Source organism: Eupeodes corollae, chromosome 3 (genome assembly GCF_945859685.1).
Source record: "Eupeodes corollae chromosome 3, idEupCoro1.1, whole genome shotgun sequence".
NCBI classification, from domain to species: domain Eukaryota; kingdom Metazoa; phylum Arthropoda; class Insecta; order Diptera; family Syrphidae; genus Eupeodes; species Eupeodes corollae.
The window spans coordinates 91,553,361-91,575,365 of record NC_079149.1 but is presented as its reverse complement, the minus strand read 5'-3'; the positions used below and the strand labels follow the sequence as shown (position 1 = coordinate 91,575,365).

The 22,005-nt window shown below is 34.3% G+C and overlaps 1 protein-coding gene across 1 annotated transcript in view; it reads right to left on the bottom strand.

The window, feature by feature from the left end:
- LOC129949477 (galectin-9C-like) overlaps nt 1–14,721 on the bottom strand; it is a 62,436-nt gene extending 47,715 nt beyond the window's left edge. The window contains exon 1 of the mRNA XM_056060969.1: nt 14,350–14,721. Coding sequence (XP_055916944.1) covers nt 14,350–14,421 — 72 coding nt within the window. The 5' untranslated portion in view covers nt 14,422–14,721. The remainder of the gene's footprint in view (nt 1–14,349) is intronic.
- Between the last annotated feature and the right edge of the window lie 7,284 nt (nt 14,722–22,005).

Sequence of the window (22,005 nt, the reverse complement as noted above, 5' to 3'; positions counted from 1 at the left end):
ACTGTCATGCGGCTTCTTCAACATCGTTCTGGAAAGAGTTGTGCAAAACTCAACCGTCAACACTAGATGCACAATCTTCCAAAGGTCCATACAATTACTCGGATACGCAGATGATATTGACATAATTGGAAGATCAAAGCGTGATGTCAGTGGAGCGTTTTTGAGCATTGCGACGGAAGCGAATGTGGTCAATGAGGGCAAGACCAAGTATATGCTGCCATCAAAAAAGGATATTGAACAACGACGTCTTGGACAAAACATCACCATAGACAGCTATAACTTTGATGTAGTTAAGGACTTTGTCTACCTAGGCACCGCTATTAACACAGACAACGAAACCAGCACTGAAATCAAACGAAGAATAACTCTTGCAACTCGCTGCTTCTTTGGACTTAGAAGGCAATTGAGAAGTAAAGTCCTCTCTCGAGCATGTAAAGTCACCATCTATAAGACACTCATCATCCCGGTTCTCATTTATGGCGCTGAGGCCTTTGACTGAGGCTTTGACCCTGTCAAAGAAAGATGAGAGCGTCTTAGGATGCTTCGAGAGAAAAATTCTTCGGGTGATTTTTGGTCCCGTACGCATAGATGGAGAATGGAGGAGAAGATATAACGACGAACTGTACGGGCTGTACAGCGACACTGACCTAGGTAGCAGAATTAAAGTCCAACGGCTTAGTTGGCTAGGTCATGTAGAGCGGATGGACATCAACGCTCCAGCCCGGAAGGTCTTCGAATCCAATCCCGAGGGACGGCGCAGTAGAGGAAGACCGGGACTCAGGTGGAGCACCCAGGTGGGAGAGGACCTCAACCAACTTTGCGTCTGAAACTGGAGACAGCTAGTTAAGGACCGAGCTGGCTTGAGACGCATGTTGGTTGAGGCCCAGGTCCGCCCCGGACTGTAGCACCACCTTAAGTAAGTATAAGTAAGTACATTTCAAATTTATTTTATGTTGGTCATTTTTAAAGTCAAAATAAGGGGCTCGGTAACTTAAAAAAAACACAAATATTTATTTCGGTTTCTGTTTTTATTAAGTCTCTTTTCTTCTATTTTTGTTCCTGCTGGGAACGAAATTTTTGATTCTGTTTCGGGGAACCGGAAAATCTCATGCAAACGTTTTTCAATTGCGGTTTCTGTAATATTAGTTAATTAATATTTTGAATAAGTTGTTAACTGAAGATTTAAAGGATATCAAATCACCAGCCATTTAATATATTACATATAAAAGTATTACCGACATAATTATTTGCAGGTAGTAGGTAATATCGAACTTAATGTATGATTCTGTTCGGAATCTGACCTACTCGTATGTAGAATTATTTTCTATCGTGAGATTAATTTGATGATTAACACTTTTGTTCGGTTCACTTTGCAAACAAAAAATTATTATTTCCGTTAAATCCAACCAATTTCATGCTATTCGTAATTGAAATTAGAACGTACCATGTCAGGCATAAACTTTGAAAAAAAGGTAAATATGAGGCGAAATTTTAACTTCCCAGGCCCGGAATTCCTTTCGACGGCCCTGCCTGTGCCACCTTAAGTTTTTTCACGGGTACTGCCTCTTGCGAGGAATTGACAATTCCTTCAATAGTAATATTGTCGTGAAAATGGTTTCTCAAATAATCGGTAAAGATTTCGCTTTCGCATAGAGGCTGTAGGTCGCTTCTATCCCTGACATGACTCGAACGTATGATTAGTTGACAGTTGTAACTTAATAATACCAAATTCTCAACGGACTGTTATGGCACCAAGTTTATTTATTGCAAAGAGGACAGTGGTCTTCTGGCCGACCACTGAAGAACCCATTTTTTGGAAGCATCCTTCATTCTTTTTGTATTTTGTACACGATTTCAATATCTATGTTTATATCTGTGTTTATAACAAAGAGAAGCTTAAGAACGTAAGGGTACGGAAATCGCGACCAAGTCTCTTTATGCATCATAAGATCCTATAAGATTTCTTAAGCATGTAGTTTAAATGCTCATTAAAAGTTAAGTTTGGATCAATATCAATGTCATCAGCATAAATAAGGACGGAAAAATTTTGTACGATCGAAAACAAGCCATTTATAAATAAAATAAATCTAATTGGACCTAAATGGCTTCCCTGAGGAACGCCAGAATTGACAACTATTTGATCCGTATACTTATTATAAAATACAACACTATATGTTCTATTTTTTAAATACGATGAGATTCAATTTAGGTAGTTGTTGTTAAAACTTTGATAGTTTAGCATAGTTTAAAATTGATGTATTGTAAAAAAAACGTGTCAAAGGCTTTACTAAGATCAGTAAATTTGAAATCCACTTGTCCACGTTTTTCAAACACTTCCTTATCCTTAAATAAAAGGACGTGAAGTTGAATAAATAAGTAACTGATTATCACATATAATTGAAGTAGATTGAAAGGAACGCACATTACATATAATAGACTCGAACAGTTTTGGTATCGCAGATAATTTAGCTATAGGTCTGTAGTTCGTTACTTTATTTTAGACGACGAAAAAGCGAACTATTTAAGGACTAGAAGCATAAGTTGGTTAGAAGCATGCATTAACTTGTCTGTAAGATATGGTCGGAAGAAAGCATGCCCGATGAATGGAACCTCAGTATTGTCTGCCCGATCCTGAAAAAAGGAGACCTTAGAGGGTCTGCACCAACTATAGAGGAATCAGTCTACTTAACATCGGCTATAAAAACTTCTCTGCCGCAATATGTGAACGTCTAAATCCTATCGTCAATAACCCGATAGGTGCTTATCAGTGTGGTTTTAGACCAGGAAAGTCCACAGTTGATCAAATATTCACATTACCTACGGCAGATTCTGGAAAAAACCCAAGAACACCAAATCGACACCATCGATTTCAAGGCCGCATATGACTGCGTCTACAGGGACTAGCTGTATAGAGCCATGTCTAGTTTTGGCATCCCTGCCAAACTCGTCCGTTTGTGCAATATTACCAAGGAGAATTCACCCTGTTCCATAAAAGTTAGATGTCAAAAAAGGTTTTAGACAGGGTGACGCGCTGTCATGTGATTTTTTTAACATCGTGCTTGAAAGAATAGTGCAGGCGCTCACACGTCAACACTAGAGGCACTATCTTTCAAACGGGTAATGAGGGCAAAACAAAGTACATGCTGTCGTCAAGAAAGGACATACAACACCGACGTCTTGGTCAAAACGTCACCATCGACTGACGTAACTTTGAGGTTGTCAAGGACTTCGTCTACCTAGGCTCCGCTGTAAACGCAGGAAACAACACCAGCGCTGAGATCAAACGCAGAATAACTCTTGCTAACCGTTGTTTCTTTGGACTGAGAAAGCAATTGAGTGGTAAAGTCCTCTCTCGATGGATCAAAGTGTTGCTATATAAGACCCTTATCATCCCCGTACTGCTATACGGTGCAGAAGCATGGTCTATGACAAAAGCGGATGAAAGTACCTTGGGTCGATTCGAGAGAAAAGTTCTTCGTGGGATCTACGGTCCCGTATGCATCGAAGGGGAGTGGAGGAGATAATAGGACCACGAGCTGTACGGGCTGTACAGCGACGTAGACTTAGCCGGAAAGGTAAAAGTCCAATTTCTAAGATGGCTGGGTCACGTAGAGCGCATGGAAACCAATGCTCCGGCCCGAAAAGTCTTCGAATCCACACCCACAGGACAGCGCAGTAGAGGAAGACCGCGGATCAGGTGGCGCGCACAAGTGGATAGTGACCTCACCCAACTTGGAGCGCGAAACTGGAGACATCTAGCTAGGGACCGAGCTGGATAGAGAAGTTTGTCGATTGAGGCCCTAGTTCACACTGTAGCCCCACATTAAGTAAGTAAGTAAGTAAGATTGAAAGGAACGCACATACATACAATAGACTCGAACAGTTTTGGTATCGCAGATAATTTAGCTATAGGTCTGAAGTTCTCAACTTTATTTTAGACGGCGAAAAAGCGAACTGTTTAAGGAATCATTAAAGAGAACATATAACGGACAGGTCATGGATACGAGTAATAAGGTATAAACATATTGAAAAAATTTGATGACATCCTTTTGTAATGTAAGATCTTTAGTCCCAAAAATTAACATGTAACTAGCAGAAGCTTTAATCAAACGAAACTATAGAACATCGCGATAATTGTCATCATTATTACTGTACCAAGCACCACAAATAAAGGAATCCTCAAGATCGGTTTTCACCCGTGAAACAAATGAAATTCCAGCTTTGTGGTATCACAATCAACTTGTTGTAATACTCAAGCCCTATTAATGTTCTGCACATGAACCCGGTTATTGCTCACATGTTAAATTCTAAAATTAAGACTGACTCAACTTTACTTTGCTTGCATTTAACAAAAAAAGAAATCAAAACTATCTGAGAATTTCTCGACCAAGAACAAAACAATGAAAACGACAGTTTGTTATTATGTATTTTTTTAAATAAATAAAGATTTAAACAAATTACTCACTCACATTGATGAACTGAAATGTATTTAAACAAAATATTTTTGTAAATAAAATGTTCACAAATTCAATATTGTTTAGCAAACATAAAGTTTTTCCAATGTCATAATTTAAAAATAAATACAATATAATAAAACTTGAGAAAAAAGCTAGTTGCGAATTTCTGTACTTGCTATTTTTACTGTACATAAAAGTATTGCATTTATGAGTTAATTTATGATGTTAAACAAAATTTGTAAAGCTTCTTTGTGAAAATTGATCAAAAAGAAGATACATTTTTTTTATCAAAGGTCTTATTTAAGATATTTTTGAACATCAGAAAAATAAGCAAAAAATATCATGATGTTCTCACTTTGCCGTAGAGGCTCCTAATAGGAATTTAAATTAAATTACTGCATATATAACAAATTGAAGTACCCGTGGCATGATGCGTGCGTTGGACTGTCTTGTTAGATCAGTATTTATATTTCGACAGACATATAAATGCTGCTCTGACCAGGGCCAGAGGAGCATTCGCTCTGACGAAACGGCTGGTTTTTAGCAATCGGCTTGACCCCAGAGTGAAGGTAATTTGCTACATGGCCCTCATACGGCGGATGATCGTATATGGTTGTCCTGTGTAGTTCAACGTTGCCCCTTCCCAGATGGAGAAGTTTCGGGTGTTCGAGCGGCAGTGTTTACGACGCTGTACCGGCTTATATCGAGCAGCCGAGTCTTCTTATGTGCATTACTATTCCAACGAGGTCCTATACAACGGGGCTCGAATCAACAGAATTGACAATTTCGTGATAAAACTCGTTCGGGAACTCATTGCAAGAGCTATGTCTTCGTCCAACAATTTAATTTTCGGGGCGTTCTATCCGAACGACGAGTATATTGAAAGTGCACGCTTGAGATGCTTCATTCCACCAGAGGCATTGCTCTTTTTAGATAGACGCGGTCTGATACAGGATAGATTGGCAGTGCCGGTAATCTACCACGTCAGACGACGAACAGTGGATAGGCGACTCATGTACAATCGGGACGGCATGGCACAAGGCGGAGCAGAGCTCCTTCGGTTCAGTAGGGCTGTGTCCGAACGGGACCGAACTGATAGGGTGAATCAGTAGAACCAGTTTTGGTCAATCTGCACTTGACAGTGGGTAGTCGGGATGGGGTTTTAAGCCTTAGCCGGCTTATATACTTGTTTTATAGTTTTAGGGTTTAGTTTTAAGTAGAATAGGCATGGTGGCACAAACACAAAAAAAAAGACAAACAAAATACAAAAAATATAACATGGAATAAAAAAAAATGAAAAACAAAAAACGTTAGACAGTAAGATTTTTTGCTGTGATTGTTCTACTTTTAAGTAGTTTATAGGTAGTTTAAGTTAGTTTTAAGTTTTATATTAAGGACCTTATTTTAAGTAGTTTTTAATTTAAAAAAAGAGGCTGGGATGAGACCCACACTGGTAACTTCCCATCCCGTCCGTCGATTTGTCTTGCTTAAAAGTTTGTCTATATGCACTCGTATCAATTTTTACCAAATTTGCGTACTATTTTTTGTAGATTTTATTTTTAATGAAAAAACGGACTGTTGGATTTTTATATAAAAATTACTCAATATCGAAAACAATATTTTCTGTGAAATAAAATAAGTTTGAGTGGAAAGTAAATTTTTACCAAGTTTTAATATTGTTTTTTTAGTTTTATTTTTTGTAAAAAAAAATGTCAATTCGATTTTTTTCAAAATTGTATGGAATGTTGAAAACAATATTTCTTTTAAGATAAAATTAGTTTGAAGCCAATGTTTCAAATTGTTGAAAAGATATTTGAGTCGAAAATCAATTTTTACTAACTTTTGTTAAATTTTTTTTAGGTTTTTAATTTTTTGTAAAAATACTGTCACTTCGATTTATTTTTTAATTTTACTGAATGTTAACAACAATATTTTTCAAAAGATATAAGTAATTTTAAGCCAATATATACAATTTTTTTTAAAGATATTTGAGTCGAAAATCAATTTTTACCAACTTTTATACATTTTTGTTTTAGGTTTTTATTTTTTGTAAAAAAAACTGTCAATTCGATTTTTCTCAAAATTTGTCCTAATGTTGAAAACAATATTTTTTATAAGTAAAAATTAGTTTGAAGCTATCATTTCAAATTTTTAAAAAGATGTTTGAGTCGAAAATCGTTTTTGACCAACTTTTGTTAATTTTTTTCGGTTTTCAATTTTTTGTAAAAAAAACTATCGATTTCGATTTTTTTCAAAATTTTATCAGATGTCAAAAACATTATTCTTCGTTGCAAAAAATTGTTTTGGAGATGAAATCATATTTCAGTCGTAAAATTTTGGAGGTGACAAATTTTTTTTTTCAGTTATATTGATTTATAAAAAAAACCGTTATATTGATTTTTTTCAAAAATATACTTCTTTGAGGTCTGAGGCCAGAGGTCTGCCTATGCCATCTAAAGTCTTTTCACGGGTACTGCCTGTTGCGAGGAATTGACAAATTCTTCAAGAGTAACTCTCGTCATGAAGAAGTGCTTTCTCAAATTAGCTGCTTGGATTCGGCATATAAACTGTAGGTCCCCTCCATTCCTGACAACTCGCACACAGGAATGGTAAGTCACTAGGCTTTAGTTCTAAATGAACTGTTGCGACACCCAATTGATTTTTTTTATATCTAACAAATTTAAAGCTGGCCTTAATTTAACACGATTAGATTAAAGAGTAGTATGAACTGAGTTCTTAAGAGAATGTTTTGAATTGTGTTTAGTACCCTATGTATAGGTTTGTTAAATTTAAAACAATAACAAAATACAGTAAGTAACAGAAGAATAGAATGTTCTTATTTTTAAATAGTTCAAAAAGTATTATTAATATAATCATTATCATCTATGTATACAAATAAGTCAACAAACAATTTCGAAAATTGTCACAATTTGTATGATTTCTTATGTTTTTATTTGTTTTATGATTTTTTATTAAATAAGTATAAAATATTAGAGTTTTTTATTTGCATTTGTTAATGCATATGACAGCTATGTAGCTGCAGAATCTCCGTTCTTTGAGATAAACAGTTTCCAAATATTGGTTGGGGAAGACTCTGGTTTCGAGGTCGTTTCTAAATTTGTCTTGAACATTTTTGAAAGAACGTTGTTTTTGGTATTGAAAATTTATTTATTGTGTCGAAAAGCTTCTTAAGAATCAAGTGAAAAGTTAAGGTTTATTTCCTTTGAGTGAATTCCACCTTTTCGAATTCAAATTACACAAACTTAATCTATTCAATTCCAAATCAATTGAGAATTGCAAAATACGTAGGTATGTAAATTGACTTCGTTTTCAATTCGAAAAAATGAAATCTATATCGATAAATGTAAATTTCAGAACTCAGAATTTATATTTTGAATATATTTCAATTTCATTTCGAGTGAAAGTGAAATATAGAGACTAGTTGATAATAATACATAATTGAATAAGATTAGCTTCAGAGAATATTTTTTACAATTTAAATTGAAATAAATTTTGGTATTTTGTTCTATATGTGTGGGACAAGGGGTTTCTAAGACAAACCATTCATCTGATGGTCGGATTGAAATTTTATAAAATAATTTGATATATTAGAAATTCTAAAATACTACATGGAAATAAAATAGCTAACAAACAATTTTCTAAACTATAACTAATCACATTAACAACAAAAGCTCTAGCTGTTAATTTGTAGATATTTTGACACTTTTTGAAACACTTTCAATGATAAATTTCAGAAAGATTTATTTTTCAATAAAATATACATATACAATGTTTGTGAACATACATAACTAAATCAGAAGTGACTCAAGATAAACAATGGCACCTACAACATTGTGTGACGTGAATACTATTTTATATTTTTATTTTTATTTATAGACATAATGTCTTTTGTTTTTTTTTTGATTTGTCATTTGTGTATTGGTAATTGGTAATTATAATTCTGTTTTAAATATCAAAGAACACATTATGCATTATTAATTATTGATTTTTATCTTTTTTATTTTAAACATTTTGCTGCTATAATAAATAATGCAATGTACCTACAGATACATATAAGTTATCCTTATATTTGTTGAAAAAATTTACTTAATAAACTTTCAATGTTAGAACAATATTCGGAGTTGACAGATCAATAACACCAACCACCTGATATTTCACATTCTTGATGTGCGGATGAAAAATTAATATCTATAGTTCGTCGTACCTACGTCCAAAATTGGACTTTCCTAGGTGTTTAAATACTGAGGCTAATTTTTTTGAGGAAGAGGGTGATGTAAAATCAACAGGCTGTTTCGATTAAAACATATTTACAAATAAATATTTATGTTATGAAATATTGCGGCGGTGTTCATGTGATATAAGTACTAATTTTGGTTAATATTATTATCCTATACGTTGACTGTTTGGGGTTTTTGAAATTTACTGGCCAAGGTGTGAAGAGTATGAATTTTTTTTGTCTGTCCCTCAACCTATACCTTTAAATGATTAAGGTATCCTAAAGTCGAATATCGTTTTCATTTTAAATTATAATACTTTGAAATTTAGCATACAATTTTCAAATTGATTTTTTTCTTTAAACGGATTAATTTTTACCCAATCTTACTCCAAGAAAACATTTATTGTAACAAAATGTTCCTAAGCTTGGATTTTAAGCCAAGCAAAAAAATGAAGAAATGTTGTACTTAAATATTTAAATATTTTGTTGGGAACCCTTTATTGGCAATAACGGCGCACAACCTATTAGGCATTGAGTCTATTGAGGTATTTGTTCCCATTCAGTCCTTATTGTTCCATCAACTCGGTACAATTTGAATGATCTGACTTTATTATCTCCCGATCTACATGATCCTATAAATTCTCTAGGGGATTGAGGTCGGGAGATTGTGCTGGCCAATTCAAAACATGAACGCTCTTCTCTTTTAAGAAGTTTCTTACCAACCGGCTGGTGTGTTTTAGGTCGTTGTCGTGTTGAAATAAGCTGTTTCAGGCATATTCGACCACAAATGTGGAAGAATATGGTCTTCCAAAATGCAGTTATACATTTGAGCTTTCATCCAGCCGCTTACTTGACAAATTGGGCCCACGCCTTGATGAGAAAATGAGCCTTTGAAAAAGCCCAACTACAAATTTGATTACTGATCCTCCTACATGTTTAACTGTCGGAACTTCATATCTAGGGTTGTACCTTTGTCCCGGGGGCCTTCGGACATACCTAATGCCATCTGACGAAAACAAGTTGAACTTGCTCTCATCACTCCATAAAACTTTTTTTCATTGCTCACTTGTCCAATGCATATGGCACTTTGAAATATCTAGCCGTTTCTTCCTATTGATGGAACTGATGTATGGTTTTCTAGCTGGTCGTCTTGCATACAGTTTTGACTCCACTAATCGTCGCCAAACTGTGCGTACCACTACGTTAACATCAAAATGTTCATTCATGTACTGAGTAACTTCCACTGCAGTTTTAAGGGGATTAACTTTAACCTATTTTATGATCTCACGATCTAATATGGAAGTTGTTTTGCGTGGACAATACAAAATACTGTCAGCTTAACACATACAAGTGTTTCTATTTATTTCGGTCGGAAAGAGTTTTCTATTAAACAAACAAATTTATTAAAATATAGAAGCAATTTAAACGAATTGGTAGATTCTTCAACTTCATACTATTGGAGATTTACTTTTTCATATCTCTCAAATTAATTTCTACTACTATTTTTTGTAGATTTTATTTATTTTACAAAAAAACGGGCTGTTGGATTTTTATAAAAAAAAAACTACTTAATGTTGAAAACAATATTTTCTGTGAAATAAAAAGAGTTTGAAGACAATATTTTAAATTTTTAAAGTTTTAGTATTCTTTTTTTATTAGGTGTGTATTTTTTGTAAAAAAAAAGTCAATTCGATTTTTCTTAAAATTTTACTGAATGTTGACAACAATATTTTTTAAAAGATAAAAGTAGTTTAAAGCCAATATCTCACAGTTTTGGAAAGATATTTGAGTCGAAAATCAATTTTTACCAACTTTTATTAATTTTTTTTTAGGTTTTTATTTTTTGTAAAAAAAACTATCGATTCGATTTTTCTCAACATTTTTAGAATGTTGAAAACAATATATCTTATAAGATAAAATAAGTTTGAAGCCAGAATCCTAAGTTTTTAAAACATATTTGAGTCGAAATTCAGTTTTTACAAACTTTGAGTAATGTTTTTTTAGGTTTTTATTTTTTTTTTTAAAAAAAACTGTCAATTAGATTTTTATCAACATTTTATCAGATGTCGTTGCAAAAAATTGTTTTGGAGATGATATCATATTTTAGTCGTAAAATTTTCGAGGTAACAATTTTTTTTCAGTTTTCTGATTTTACAAAATCGCTCTTGAATATTTACTAGTTTTAAGTGTGTTAAACTAAGAGATACAATTTGAAACGAACTTTTACTTGAAGATAACAATCTTCAAAACCAATAAAATCTCCAGGTAAAATTAGTTTTAAGCCGCAAAAAGAAAGACAACTTTTTTCTATTTGGTCACATGACTAGCAAAAGAAAATTAGGAGAAACTTCACCAGAAGAAAACTCAAGTTTGGCACCGAAAAGCAACAGAAACCCAAAAGCATTTAAACACCACAATAACATGGCTATGTCACAATCTGATTTTGACAAGTAAGATCAATTATTGATAAGGCACTCCAAAAGGAACTTCCACTTGCCTAGGTCAAACTTAATCTAGATCAAACTAAAAACCATAGAGGAAATATATTAATATATTTCCTCTATGCTAAAAACTCGAAAGAATTTTGGGAAATCGCCAGAGATATTACCGGTTCAAGCTACAGAATAGGTTCAGGGTTATCAGCTGAATCACTTGCAATCCATTTCAAACATCTTCTCCACAGCGACTCAAACCTTCAGTTTTCCTACGCTCAGCCATCAATCTTCGACGAATCTTTAGATTCGGCCATAACACTTGAAGAAATAGAAGCAGTAATGAAGAAAGCGAAAAATGGAAAGGCACCAGGTGAAGATGGGATTCCCTACGAATTTTACCAGAACGTAACTCCTTCATACTTTAACTATTGTTAAAGTTTTATAACAAGATCTTGGCTAACGCCGAAATTCCCTTCGCGTTCACAAAATCAGTTATCTTACCAATTCATAAAAAAGTCGCTTTTGATATTGTTGACAACTATCGAGGCATATTATTTATGAACGCATTAGCCAAAATATTCTGCGGTATACTTGTCGAGAGACTTGAAAAATGGGTGCAGGGGAAAAGTATTCTTTCAAATCTTCAAGCCGGTTTTAGAAAAAACTGTTCTACAACAGACTAGATTTCACTTTCTTCAATCGTTAAAGCCTTCCAAGCACGTAATAAGAAAGTAAACTCTTAAGGCTTGACGGCTGATTTTATTATTAGGACTTTAGCCCACGACGACTCAAGGATGACAAAAAAATGCTCTTCTATGAGTTGAGGAATAAAGACTGGTTGACTGCTAAGTGGGCAAACTAAGATACTGCTTCTGGTGAAACACTTCATATTGACTTTAATAACTCCAAAAACTTAAAGGAACAGCTGTACCGTATAATTAGAAAGAATGAGGACTTGACTCGAGAAAAATTTGTTCTAAATGGTCGTGAATCCGACAGTAGATTGTTATACTCTCAGCTTAACTTCAATCTTGAGAAGAGAAACTACTTTAACGATACCTTAACATACCGAGAGATTTCTTTCATTTTTAAAGCGAGATGTGAACTACTCAGCCTAAACGGATGCCCTTATAACGGAAGCTTTGATCAGTTCTGTTCAATATGCAACCTTAAGTCAAAAGAGGACTTTTTCCATTTTATAAGTATATGCCCAATATTTAAGCCAGACCGACGTTTCTTCTTTGGTAAAAATACCGTTTCAATGCAGGACACCCTTAAAATACTAAACGAGTGCAACTGGAAAACACTAAGTAAATTCTTAGAAGTTATCTTTAAATATAGAATGCTTTTAGTAAGCGAATATGTTTAATTTTGTAAATTTATCTATATAATTGTTATCTATAAAAAACGTTTATAAGAATTATAATTCTTGTCAACCAGGCTGACGGCTTAGCTACAATTATTGAATGAATAAATGAATTTGCTACTTACTTACTTACTTACTTACTTACTATTTAGGGTTAACCAAAATGTTCACCTTTTGTTTAAACAGCTATGGTAAAAAAAACACCCACGCAATTTTCTTGAGAGCCCTTTCTACATCTTTCTGCCTTATTATCTATATAACAAAATTTATTTGAAGTCGATATCTCTTCTGGTTCTTGAGCTATGGACGACGAAAAAAACGTGGCGAATGTACGGACGTACGGACATACGGACATACGGACGTACGAACGTACGCACAGACATCTTTCTAAAAATCTTTTATTTCGACTCTGGGGACCTTGAAACGTCGGAAAATGTCAACATTTTCAATTCGACAAATCGGACCCATTACAATAACTCCCTATGGGAAGTTAAAAAATTACTGATTAAAGTTAAAATATATGGTCAACATTAATTTTTTATTATAATTTGTTTAAACAATGAAAAAATGGAGTGCACAAACAAATTTGTTGGTAAACATTGCAGTTTATAGTTTAAAAAACAATATCCCACATCGATCATATTAATTCATTCACTATATAACCCTAATCCGAGGCTTTACGGTTTTGAATGCTCCAGGCACTGCACTATGAGTAATTCCTGAAGAACCACTTTGAATAAGTACTTTGATTCTCTGAAGGGCGGATCCAGACTTTTAATAAGGGGGGTCACACACCTAACATATAGATGAGTTTTTACTCACCGCTTAAAAATGTTCTGTTAAGGAGGCTGACAAAATTTTAATAACATAATGTGTATCTTAATACACATACACATTTTAAGGGCTAAAATGACAACATTAGTTTTTAAATTATTAAAGAAAACTGTTGTCCAGCTAAGTATAGTCTAACTATTTAATTTGGACGACTCCTTATACATGAAAGCATTCCATGATTTCAACGGAATTCTAAATATGTCATATTTAAAAGCTAAAACATTTTTCCATTTCTATTCATGCGAAGAACGCTACAAAAATTCAAAACCCAGAAAATCACAAAAAATTTGACATGAAGATTGTTCGTGGTTTTTTGACGTAGTTTTTTTCGAACTCAATTTTTCGGAGACTATCACTATCAGTTTGTTTACTCGTAGATTGAAGCTGATTCTAGAAAATATTTCAATCTTAAAAGAGTCAACAAAACTTAATCCGAAAATTTGCTCTTCTTCTTAGAAACAAATTTTATAATAATAAAATGTTTGTAAATTCTAAATTGCAAATTCTAATTATTTTTGACAGCAAACCACTTTTTAGCGAATGTCGTTAAATTACTAACAAATCTTTAGATGAAATCTTTAATTATACAACTTAACTGTATACCATTGGTTAAAAGTTGATGCATTTGGAAAAGGTCTGAATTTCTGATTCATAGTATGTTCTTAGTCCAGTCGTTAGTTAAAAGTAATACTTTTAGCAAACAAAGTTTAGGGAAATAAAATACAAATTTTGTTTGTATTTTGCAAACAAAAATATCTCCCAGGGAGTGTTTATGACCCCTACGACTATTGGATTCTCGAACTTTGCAATTATTTTTAAAATTAAAAAAAATGTGGGTGAAGAAATCGACTCTAGCGGTATTTCCTCGTAGTCACAAAAATACAAATATATTTGGAATGATTCAATATGAATGCGATTAGATAATAACAGTTCAATTTTGTTTTCACTTTGTGCAATTAATTATATCAAATAGCAACAACACTAAATATAACTTTCTTATGTTAAATATACTTCACTCACTTTGTTTTCGTTTTCTTTTTTTTTCTTTCCTCCTTCATTATGATTTTTCTTCTTGTGTGCAAAGCAGGGCATGATGCGTGAAGATCAATTGTTATTGTTGTTAGTTTTTTTTTATTATAAACAATTTCCACGGTCACCACTTAAAAAAAAAAAAAAAACTAGGTACCCACATATAGTATGTACCTAGGTTATAATTTGGAAGAACAAAACGCGAAAACGTTATAGGTAGGTAAGGTACAAGCTCGATTCTCTCACAACAACTTATTTCGTATTGTTGATAATTGTATTGTTTTTGTCAATGAATAACTTACATATTCATATTAATTTATTATTAAAATAAAAATATAATGTAAGCTTTACAACAACACTAACATCGAATTTTAAAATTTAATTTCCATGCGAATTTGTTTTCTTTTTGTTTAGACCACCAAAACTTAAAATATTGACGAACAGAATTGTTCGACAAACGAAAATGTACTAACCTAAACACCACTGACTTTTGAACATTGATGTCAGTCGTCCCCCTCTCTGTTGATGTTGATGTCTGATTATGTTGATGACGAGAAATTATATTATTTTGAATAGCTTTTAAAAAAAATAAACTCATTGATGTTCTGAAATGTTGGCTGTTGTTCAAATTCACATAAAAAAAAAAAAACAAAAATATATAAACCACAATCATAGAAATATTTCCAGATAAAATATTTGTAGAAAAGTAGATATGATAAATTATTGGAAAAAAGAGCGGATGGAGATAGAGATTTTAGCACCTTTCGTCTTATTAAAGTTCAACTGGTGTCAGTAATTGATTCTTTGGTCGACAAGGTTTTGTTCTTGTCAATGAAATTGAACTTATCCAATGGTTTTAATTGGACTTCATTCAAATCCTACTTCAATACTACTCTACGTAGGGTTTTTGAGATATTACTTTTTAAAATTCGAAAAAAACAGCTCTGTGAAATAAATCCACTATAAAATCCCCATTCAACATTTTTTTAGAGAAATAAGACCAATTTGTTTTAACAAAGAGAAAGCACTCATCATTAGGGTAAGTACAACAGCTCACTTTTATGTAAAAGGGTCTTGGTAGCCCTTGCTATTAGGTGTGAATTAAGGTGCATGCAAATTCGTTTGCATTTAAGAAAAACTGGGTTTAAATTATATTAATTTGCTGCACATTTAATTAATGTAAATTTTAGTTTTTGAATTCCATGTTATTGAAATGTTAACCAACATTGCAGATAGATACCGCACTGCTTATTCGCCGTTATGTTGTGTACAGACCAAACTGTTGAAAGTGAAATAAAAATAAATTTGGACTGAATTACCCTGTCAACAGTTGAATTTAAAATATAACTCGAACGTGAAATGCCCAAATTAAAACTGACTCCAAAAAATCATCAATTAAATCCCTAAAATGGAAAGTTTCTTCATATTAAAGAACTCCCCTTCCCTTTTTTTTTTGAAAAAAAAACAACTATGTATATAAGGTATTTTAGGTTTTTTTTAGAAAATTGAAATTTGTATAGTATTTTATTTAATTTTCGGAAAAGTTGAAAGATTTCACCTGTCTTACAAAAATCTTAAAGAAACTCTTAACCATGTGTGCAATTTTCGATCTCGCCGTCGTCTAAACAATTCTATTATATCAAGTTTTTGAAATGCATTAAGAAATATACATATAAATAAATTAAAAGCCCGATATTTTTTAAAATTTAAGCGGACAGTTAAATTAGAAGCTGAAAAATTAACTCAAAAACTAACCAAGAACTTTGCTCAAAACTTCATACAGAGTCACTTACAGACTAATAAATAATGATAATTTCTAGTTTTCCAAGGGTAAATTCAGATTTCCTTCAAAAATCAATTTTTTCGGCCCATGGAACACGATTAGAATTGTTTTTGTTTGTCATTGTTTTGGTGTAACTTCTTGTTTGTTTTAACGAGAATATTAGAGCGATCAAATTCCCAGCTTAATATTTTTTAAAAATTGTATTATTATTGATGCAGTAGTACCCGTGGGATGATGATTAGTACGTTGGACTTTTCAAGGTCAACTAACAGGACTGCAAAGTCAGATAAAGGAGCAAGGCAAAAGGGTAGATCATCTCTACTCTTTGTTGCCTGGCCTGGCGCAATTTAGTCCTAGCTGTGAATGTAAATTCAGTGATTAGGATTGAACGAAGAGCCAATATGTTCCAATTGTTGACAGACTACAGTCCCGATGTGTTTATGGCTAGCGAAACTAAGCTAAACCACAAACACAAATTGACTCATAAAAATTACAATAACGTAAGAAGAGACCGGCCCGACTCCACTCAAGGGGGCGGTGTCGCTCGCTTTATACGAAAAGGCATTAATTATAAAGTCAAATACAAGACAACAATGAATTGCGAAAGCTCAAGACGCTAGAAGTTTGCGTTGTATGCATCTCTCTCACTCAAGGGAAGCGGATGTATATGATTGCGGCTTATGCGGCTGGAGCTCCGAAGGTTACTTACTTTGCTTCAGAACTCGAGATTCTTTTTAGGGAACTGAAACTGAGCTTGGAAGAAAACCATTTCATCTTGGCCGGTGATTTGAACGCAAAACATGAACATTGGTGAAATCAACATAATAATCCCAGAGGTAATCATCTTTTTAAATTGATGAATCTTTACAGCGTTGAATATGGCGTCGACCTGCTGGCTACTGAAAAGCCATCGTATCCAAGAAGTGGCTTCTTTCTGGATCTTTTGCTGTACGACACCACACTGGCAGTTACAGACAAAATGGGTAATCAACCTCGAAACTGCTTACAGACAGTCGAATACGACAGTGATCACTGCGGACTGGCTGCTGTAATGCAGATTCCGAACGAACGCGTGGAATTGGAAGAATATGTTGCAACGCACTCTTACAATTACAGTAAGATGCGTTGGCCTCGTTTCACCAACGCCTTAGCGAGAGAACTTCGTTCGAGTGACATAGCCCCACCAAACAACAGAAACCTGACAAATACAGAAATTGACCAAAATTTACAACAGATGGACGAAACAATAAAACGAATGATAGAACGGACAATTCCAAAGTACAAAGAACGGGACCAAATGGACGCTTACAGAAACGCGACAATTGACGCACTACGTAGGCACAAAAGTGGCTTACTGACAAGACTCAAAAACTTGTACAGACGACTTACAAACCCACACGACTTGGAGGTTAGGACACTGAAGTCGTCAATAATGTCAATCTGTTGATTAAGGAGAACTACAGGCTATCAATTAACAAGTACTGGGACCGCAAGATCCGGTCAGTTAATTCGAGTGATCCTAGTATGTTCCCCAAAATCAACAAGATATTCAGGAAAAAGAACGACAATGACCTTCCGAGTCTGAAACTCCAAAGAACTGAAGAAAACAGGGACGAACTTAGAACAGCGCAAATAGATCCTGAAGAAGCCATCTTTGACGATGACTTTTATATAATTGAAGATCCGGAGGAAAAAGTGGAGGCGGTGGGAGCTGCTTTCCAGCAAGTGTACAAGGTTAATGATAGCATTCGCCCCAACCACGACCTGTAAAACAGAGCCCTACTTAATCACTTTTACCTCCGTAATGATAACACACATTGGCGATCTGAGAACCGCGGTTTCATGCGGTGCAATGACGATTCCTTGGCAAATGCCATAATCGTCGAGCAAACGGGACTAAGTCCCTTGTTAGTGACGAAGGTTGAGCTTCAACTCTTCTTCAATTCAATAAAAAATAAAAAGTCAGCAGGTGTCGATGGTATATCCAACGTTGTACTAAGACATTTACCGATGGAAGCAATTGACATTTACACCACGCTCTTCAATAATGCACTGAATAATGCATATTATCCAGTGCATTGGAAGACCGCTGTGGTTCATCCTCTCCCGAAAAAGGGAAAGGACAACTCCAACCCGTCAAATCTTCGGTCGATAGGTTTTTTTCCGAGCATCAGCAAAGATTTTGAAAAAATCATTAATAGGGCTCTGACTAAGTGGTATGCGGACAACAAGATAATTCCGGATAAACAGTTCGGGTTCAAGGCGGGTCATGACACAATTCATGCTGCGTCTAAACTCGTTTCTGATATCCAATGGAATAAATCAAAACAACAATGCAGAGGTGCTGTTCTAGTTGATTTGGAAAAGGTCTTTGACACCGTATGGTTAGAGGGTCTTTAACTAAAGCTGAGCAGGCTTGGCATAAGCAAGCCATTATTGTATATACTTTATGATATGCTTAACGGTAGAAAGTTTGTTGTCAAAAGTGGCAATGTAACTTCTACCACAACATTCTCAATTAAAAATGGTCTTCAACAGGGAGCGGTGAATTCGCCGATACTCTTCAGCATTTACACCAGCGATCTGATAGGTAGTCTTACAAAGGCAATTGCGTACGCCGACGATATAATTGCGTACAGAACGGCCCGAAACGTTGAGGTTATTAGAATTCTCTTGCAGCGTGATTTCGACAAGATTCAGCGATATTGCGACGACTGGAAACTGAAAATAAATGTCCAGAAGTCAGAGACAATTCTGTTCCGGATTCCGTTGGCTAGGGCCACGAGGGATACGTGTAAGAATTGACGCAAGATGGTCATCGTTGATCTTCACGGGCAGCCATTAGCGAGCAAAAGTGTAGTGAAGTACCTCGGTATCTGGTTAGATCAGTATTTATATTTCGACAGACATATAATTGCTGCTCTGACCAGGGCCAGAGGAGCCTTCACTCTGACGAAACGGCTGTTTTTTAGCAGTCGGCTTGACCCCGGGGTGAATGTAATTTGCTACATGGCCCTCATACGGCCAATGATCGTTTATGGTTGTCCTGTGTGGTTCAACCTTGCCCCTTCCCAGATGGAGAAGTTTCGGGTGTTCGAGCGGCAGTGTTTACGACGCTGTACCGGCTTATATAGAACAACCGAGTCTTCTTATGTGCATTACTGTTCCAACGAGGTCCTATACAACGGGGCTCGAATCAACAGAATTGACAATTTCGTGATAAAACTCGTTCGAGGTCACATTGCAAGAGCTATGTCTTCGACTAACAATTTAATTTTCGGGGCGTCTGATACAGGATAGATTGGCAGTTCCGTTAATCTACCACGTTAGACGAAGAACCGTGGATAGGCGACTCCCGTACAATCGGGACGTCAGGGCACAAGGCGGAGCGGAGCTCCTTCGGTTCAGTAGGGCTGTGTCCGAACGGGACCGAAATGATAGGATGAAGCAGGAGAACCAGTTTTGGTGGCTTCAATCGACTCTTGATAGTGGGTAGTCGGGATGGGGTTTTAAGCCTTGGCCGGCTTACATACTTGTTTTATAGTTTTAGGGTTTAGTTTTAAGTAGAATAGGCATGGTAGCACACAAAAAAAAAACATACAAAAAAAGTTAAATTTAAAAAAAAAAAACAAAAAAAGTATAAAAAAAAATTTAAAAAAAATAAAAACATACATAAAAAGACAATAAAATATAAAAACAAAAAACGTTAGATTTGCTGCTGTGGTTGTTCTAGTTTTAAGTAGTTTATAGGTAGAATAGGTAGTTTAAGTTTTATTTAAGGACCTAATTTTAAGTAGTTTGTAAGTAAAAATAAAAAAGGATATTAATATTAGTTTTTTTTTCAAATTTTCTAGTAAATACAAAAATAAATAAAATTTAAATGAAGTAAAATAGATCTTAGGTCCGAAAGGCATTAGTTTTAAGTGTTATAGTTTAACTAAGAGTGTCCGTATGGGACCATTAAGTTAGTTGTAAGTTATGGATAATTAGGCTAGTTTTATGAATTTTGTCTAGCTTTAAGATAGGTTTAAGAATGAATTAATAAAAATGAATTAAAAAAAAAAGTGCGTTGGACTGTCATGTGAGAGGTCTTGGGTTCGATCCTTGCCTGTGCCACCTAAAGTTTTTATTCACGGGTACTGCCTCTTGCGAGGAACTGACAAATTCTCCAAAAGTAATTCTTGTCATAAAATAGTGCTTTCTCAAATTTGCCGTTCGGATTCTGCATATAAACTGTAAATTCCCTACATCCCTGCAATTACTCGCACACAGGAATGGTTGAGAGTTGTAAGTCACTAGGCCTTGGTGCTCTACGGACTGTCGTGCCACCTAATTTATTTATTTATTTATTATTATTGGCGAGCTAAGAGGCGTAAATGTGCCGAAAAATCAAAATCTGCAGATTTGATTTTTAATCAAAAATAAATCAATTTATTTTGTAACATGAAATACAAAACAGGGGGAATTTGTGTTTTGACAGATCTTGATCAAGAATAAATTGATTTATTTTATATTTATGAAAAACCCAATAAGTATGTTACTAAAATGAATTAAACCGTATCTAAGTATCTAAGTGAAATTCAGTTAGAGTAAAAGTTCACGGTCATAGTGAAACACTTATTTAAAAAAAATAAGTTTATGTCTATTATGAAAGTCGGGTTGGATAGACAATTTCGGATAGGTGAATTTGTAGATAGGTAAATTTATTGATAGAGCTAATTAATTTAGATTATGAGTTCCAAGACAAAATTATATTTTTTTTTTCTGCCACACAAACCAAACAATACTCTTGTAAAGAAAATGTTTTGTCCTGTACTATGTAACTCGGTTCTACTTTTGATTCTATTCGAAACTCATTTTCGATTCTACTTGCAAATCGTACTACGTATGAAAGTAGAATCTAAAGCCGGTTATACCAACTTGTTTTCAAAACAATGTCTGCTTTCGAAAGAGTATCTAGTCGTTTGCTAAAAAAAACATAACATTTTTGGACAAGTAGGTATAATTAATTATAACAAAAATGGAAACCGTTGGAATTTGGTTTAATTTGCAAGGAAATAAAGAACGGTACAAGCAAATTGAACGCAGAACAATAAGAGATAATTCCAAAATAATGGAGCTGAGTGAAAAAAGGCATCGAACGTTTGTTTCCAACTAGTGCTTATTTCGTGAATGATTACACTTAGCTCATGTCGTATTTCACAGATAATTGTATGTAAACAAGCAAAATTAAGGTATTTGGGGCACAGAAAACCCGTACGCATACGTTGAATAGCCGATACACCCAAAACGAATTACTGGGCAGGTTCAGACAACATAAGGAACTTGAAAGTTAGGCAAGTTTTCAGTATCTGATTGGCCAGCTGTCAAAAAAATGGGCAGATTCAGACGACATAAGAGACTTGAAAGTAAGGCAACTTTATTGGAAAGTTAGTCAAGAAAAATCTCCCTAGCTATCAAGTCAAGTCTACTTCTGTCAAAATGCAAGTTGATTATGTTTTTTTATAAACTACTATAAACTCGATTCTACAATGAAATTGATCGAATTCGAAAAATTGGTACTATGTATCTATTATTGACTACTTTGACTTGACTACGTAACTCGAGAGTAGAAAATCGAAAATAACCACTTTAAAAAAAAAAGTTAAATATGACAACCGATCTACCACCGTAATTACACCGGAAATTCGTGATTTGTGCCAAAAATAGCTTTTTTCACTCAGCTCCATTATGTTGGAATTATCTCTCATTCTTCTGCTTTCAATTTGCTCGTACCGTTCTTCATTTCCTTGCAAATTAAGCCAAATTCCAACGGTGTCCATTTTAGTAATAATTAAATTCTTGTTTGATTGGAATTTTATGTT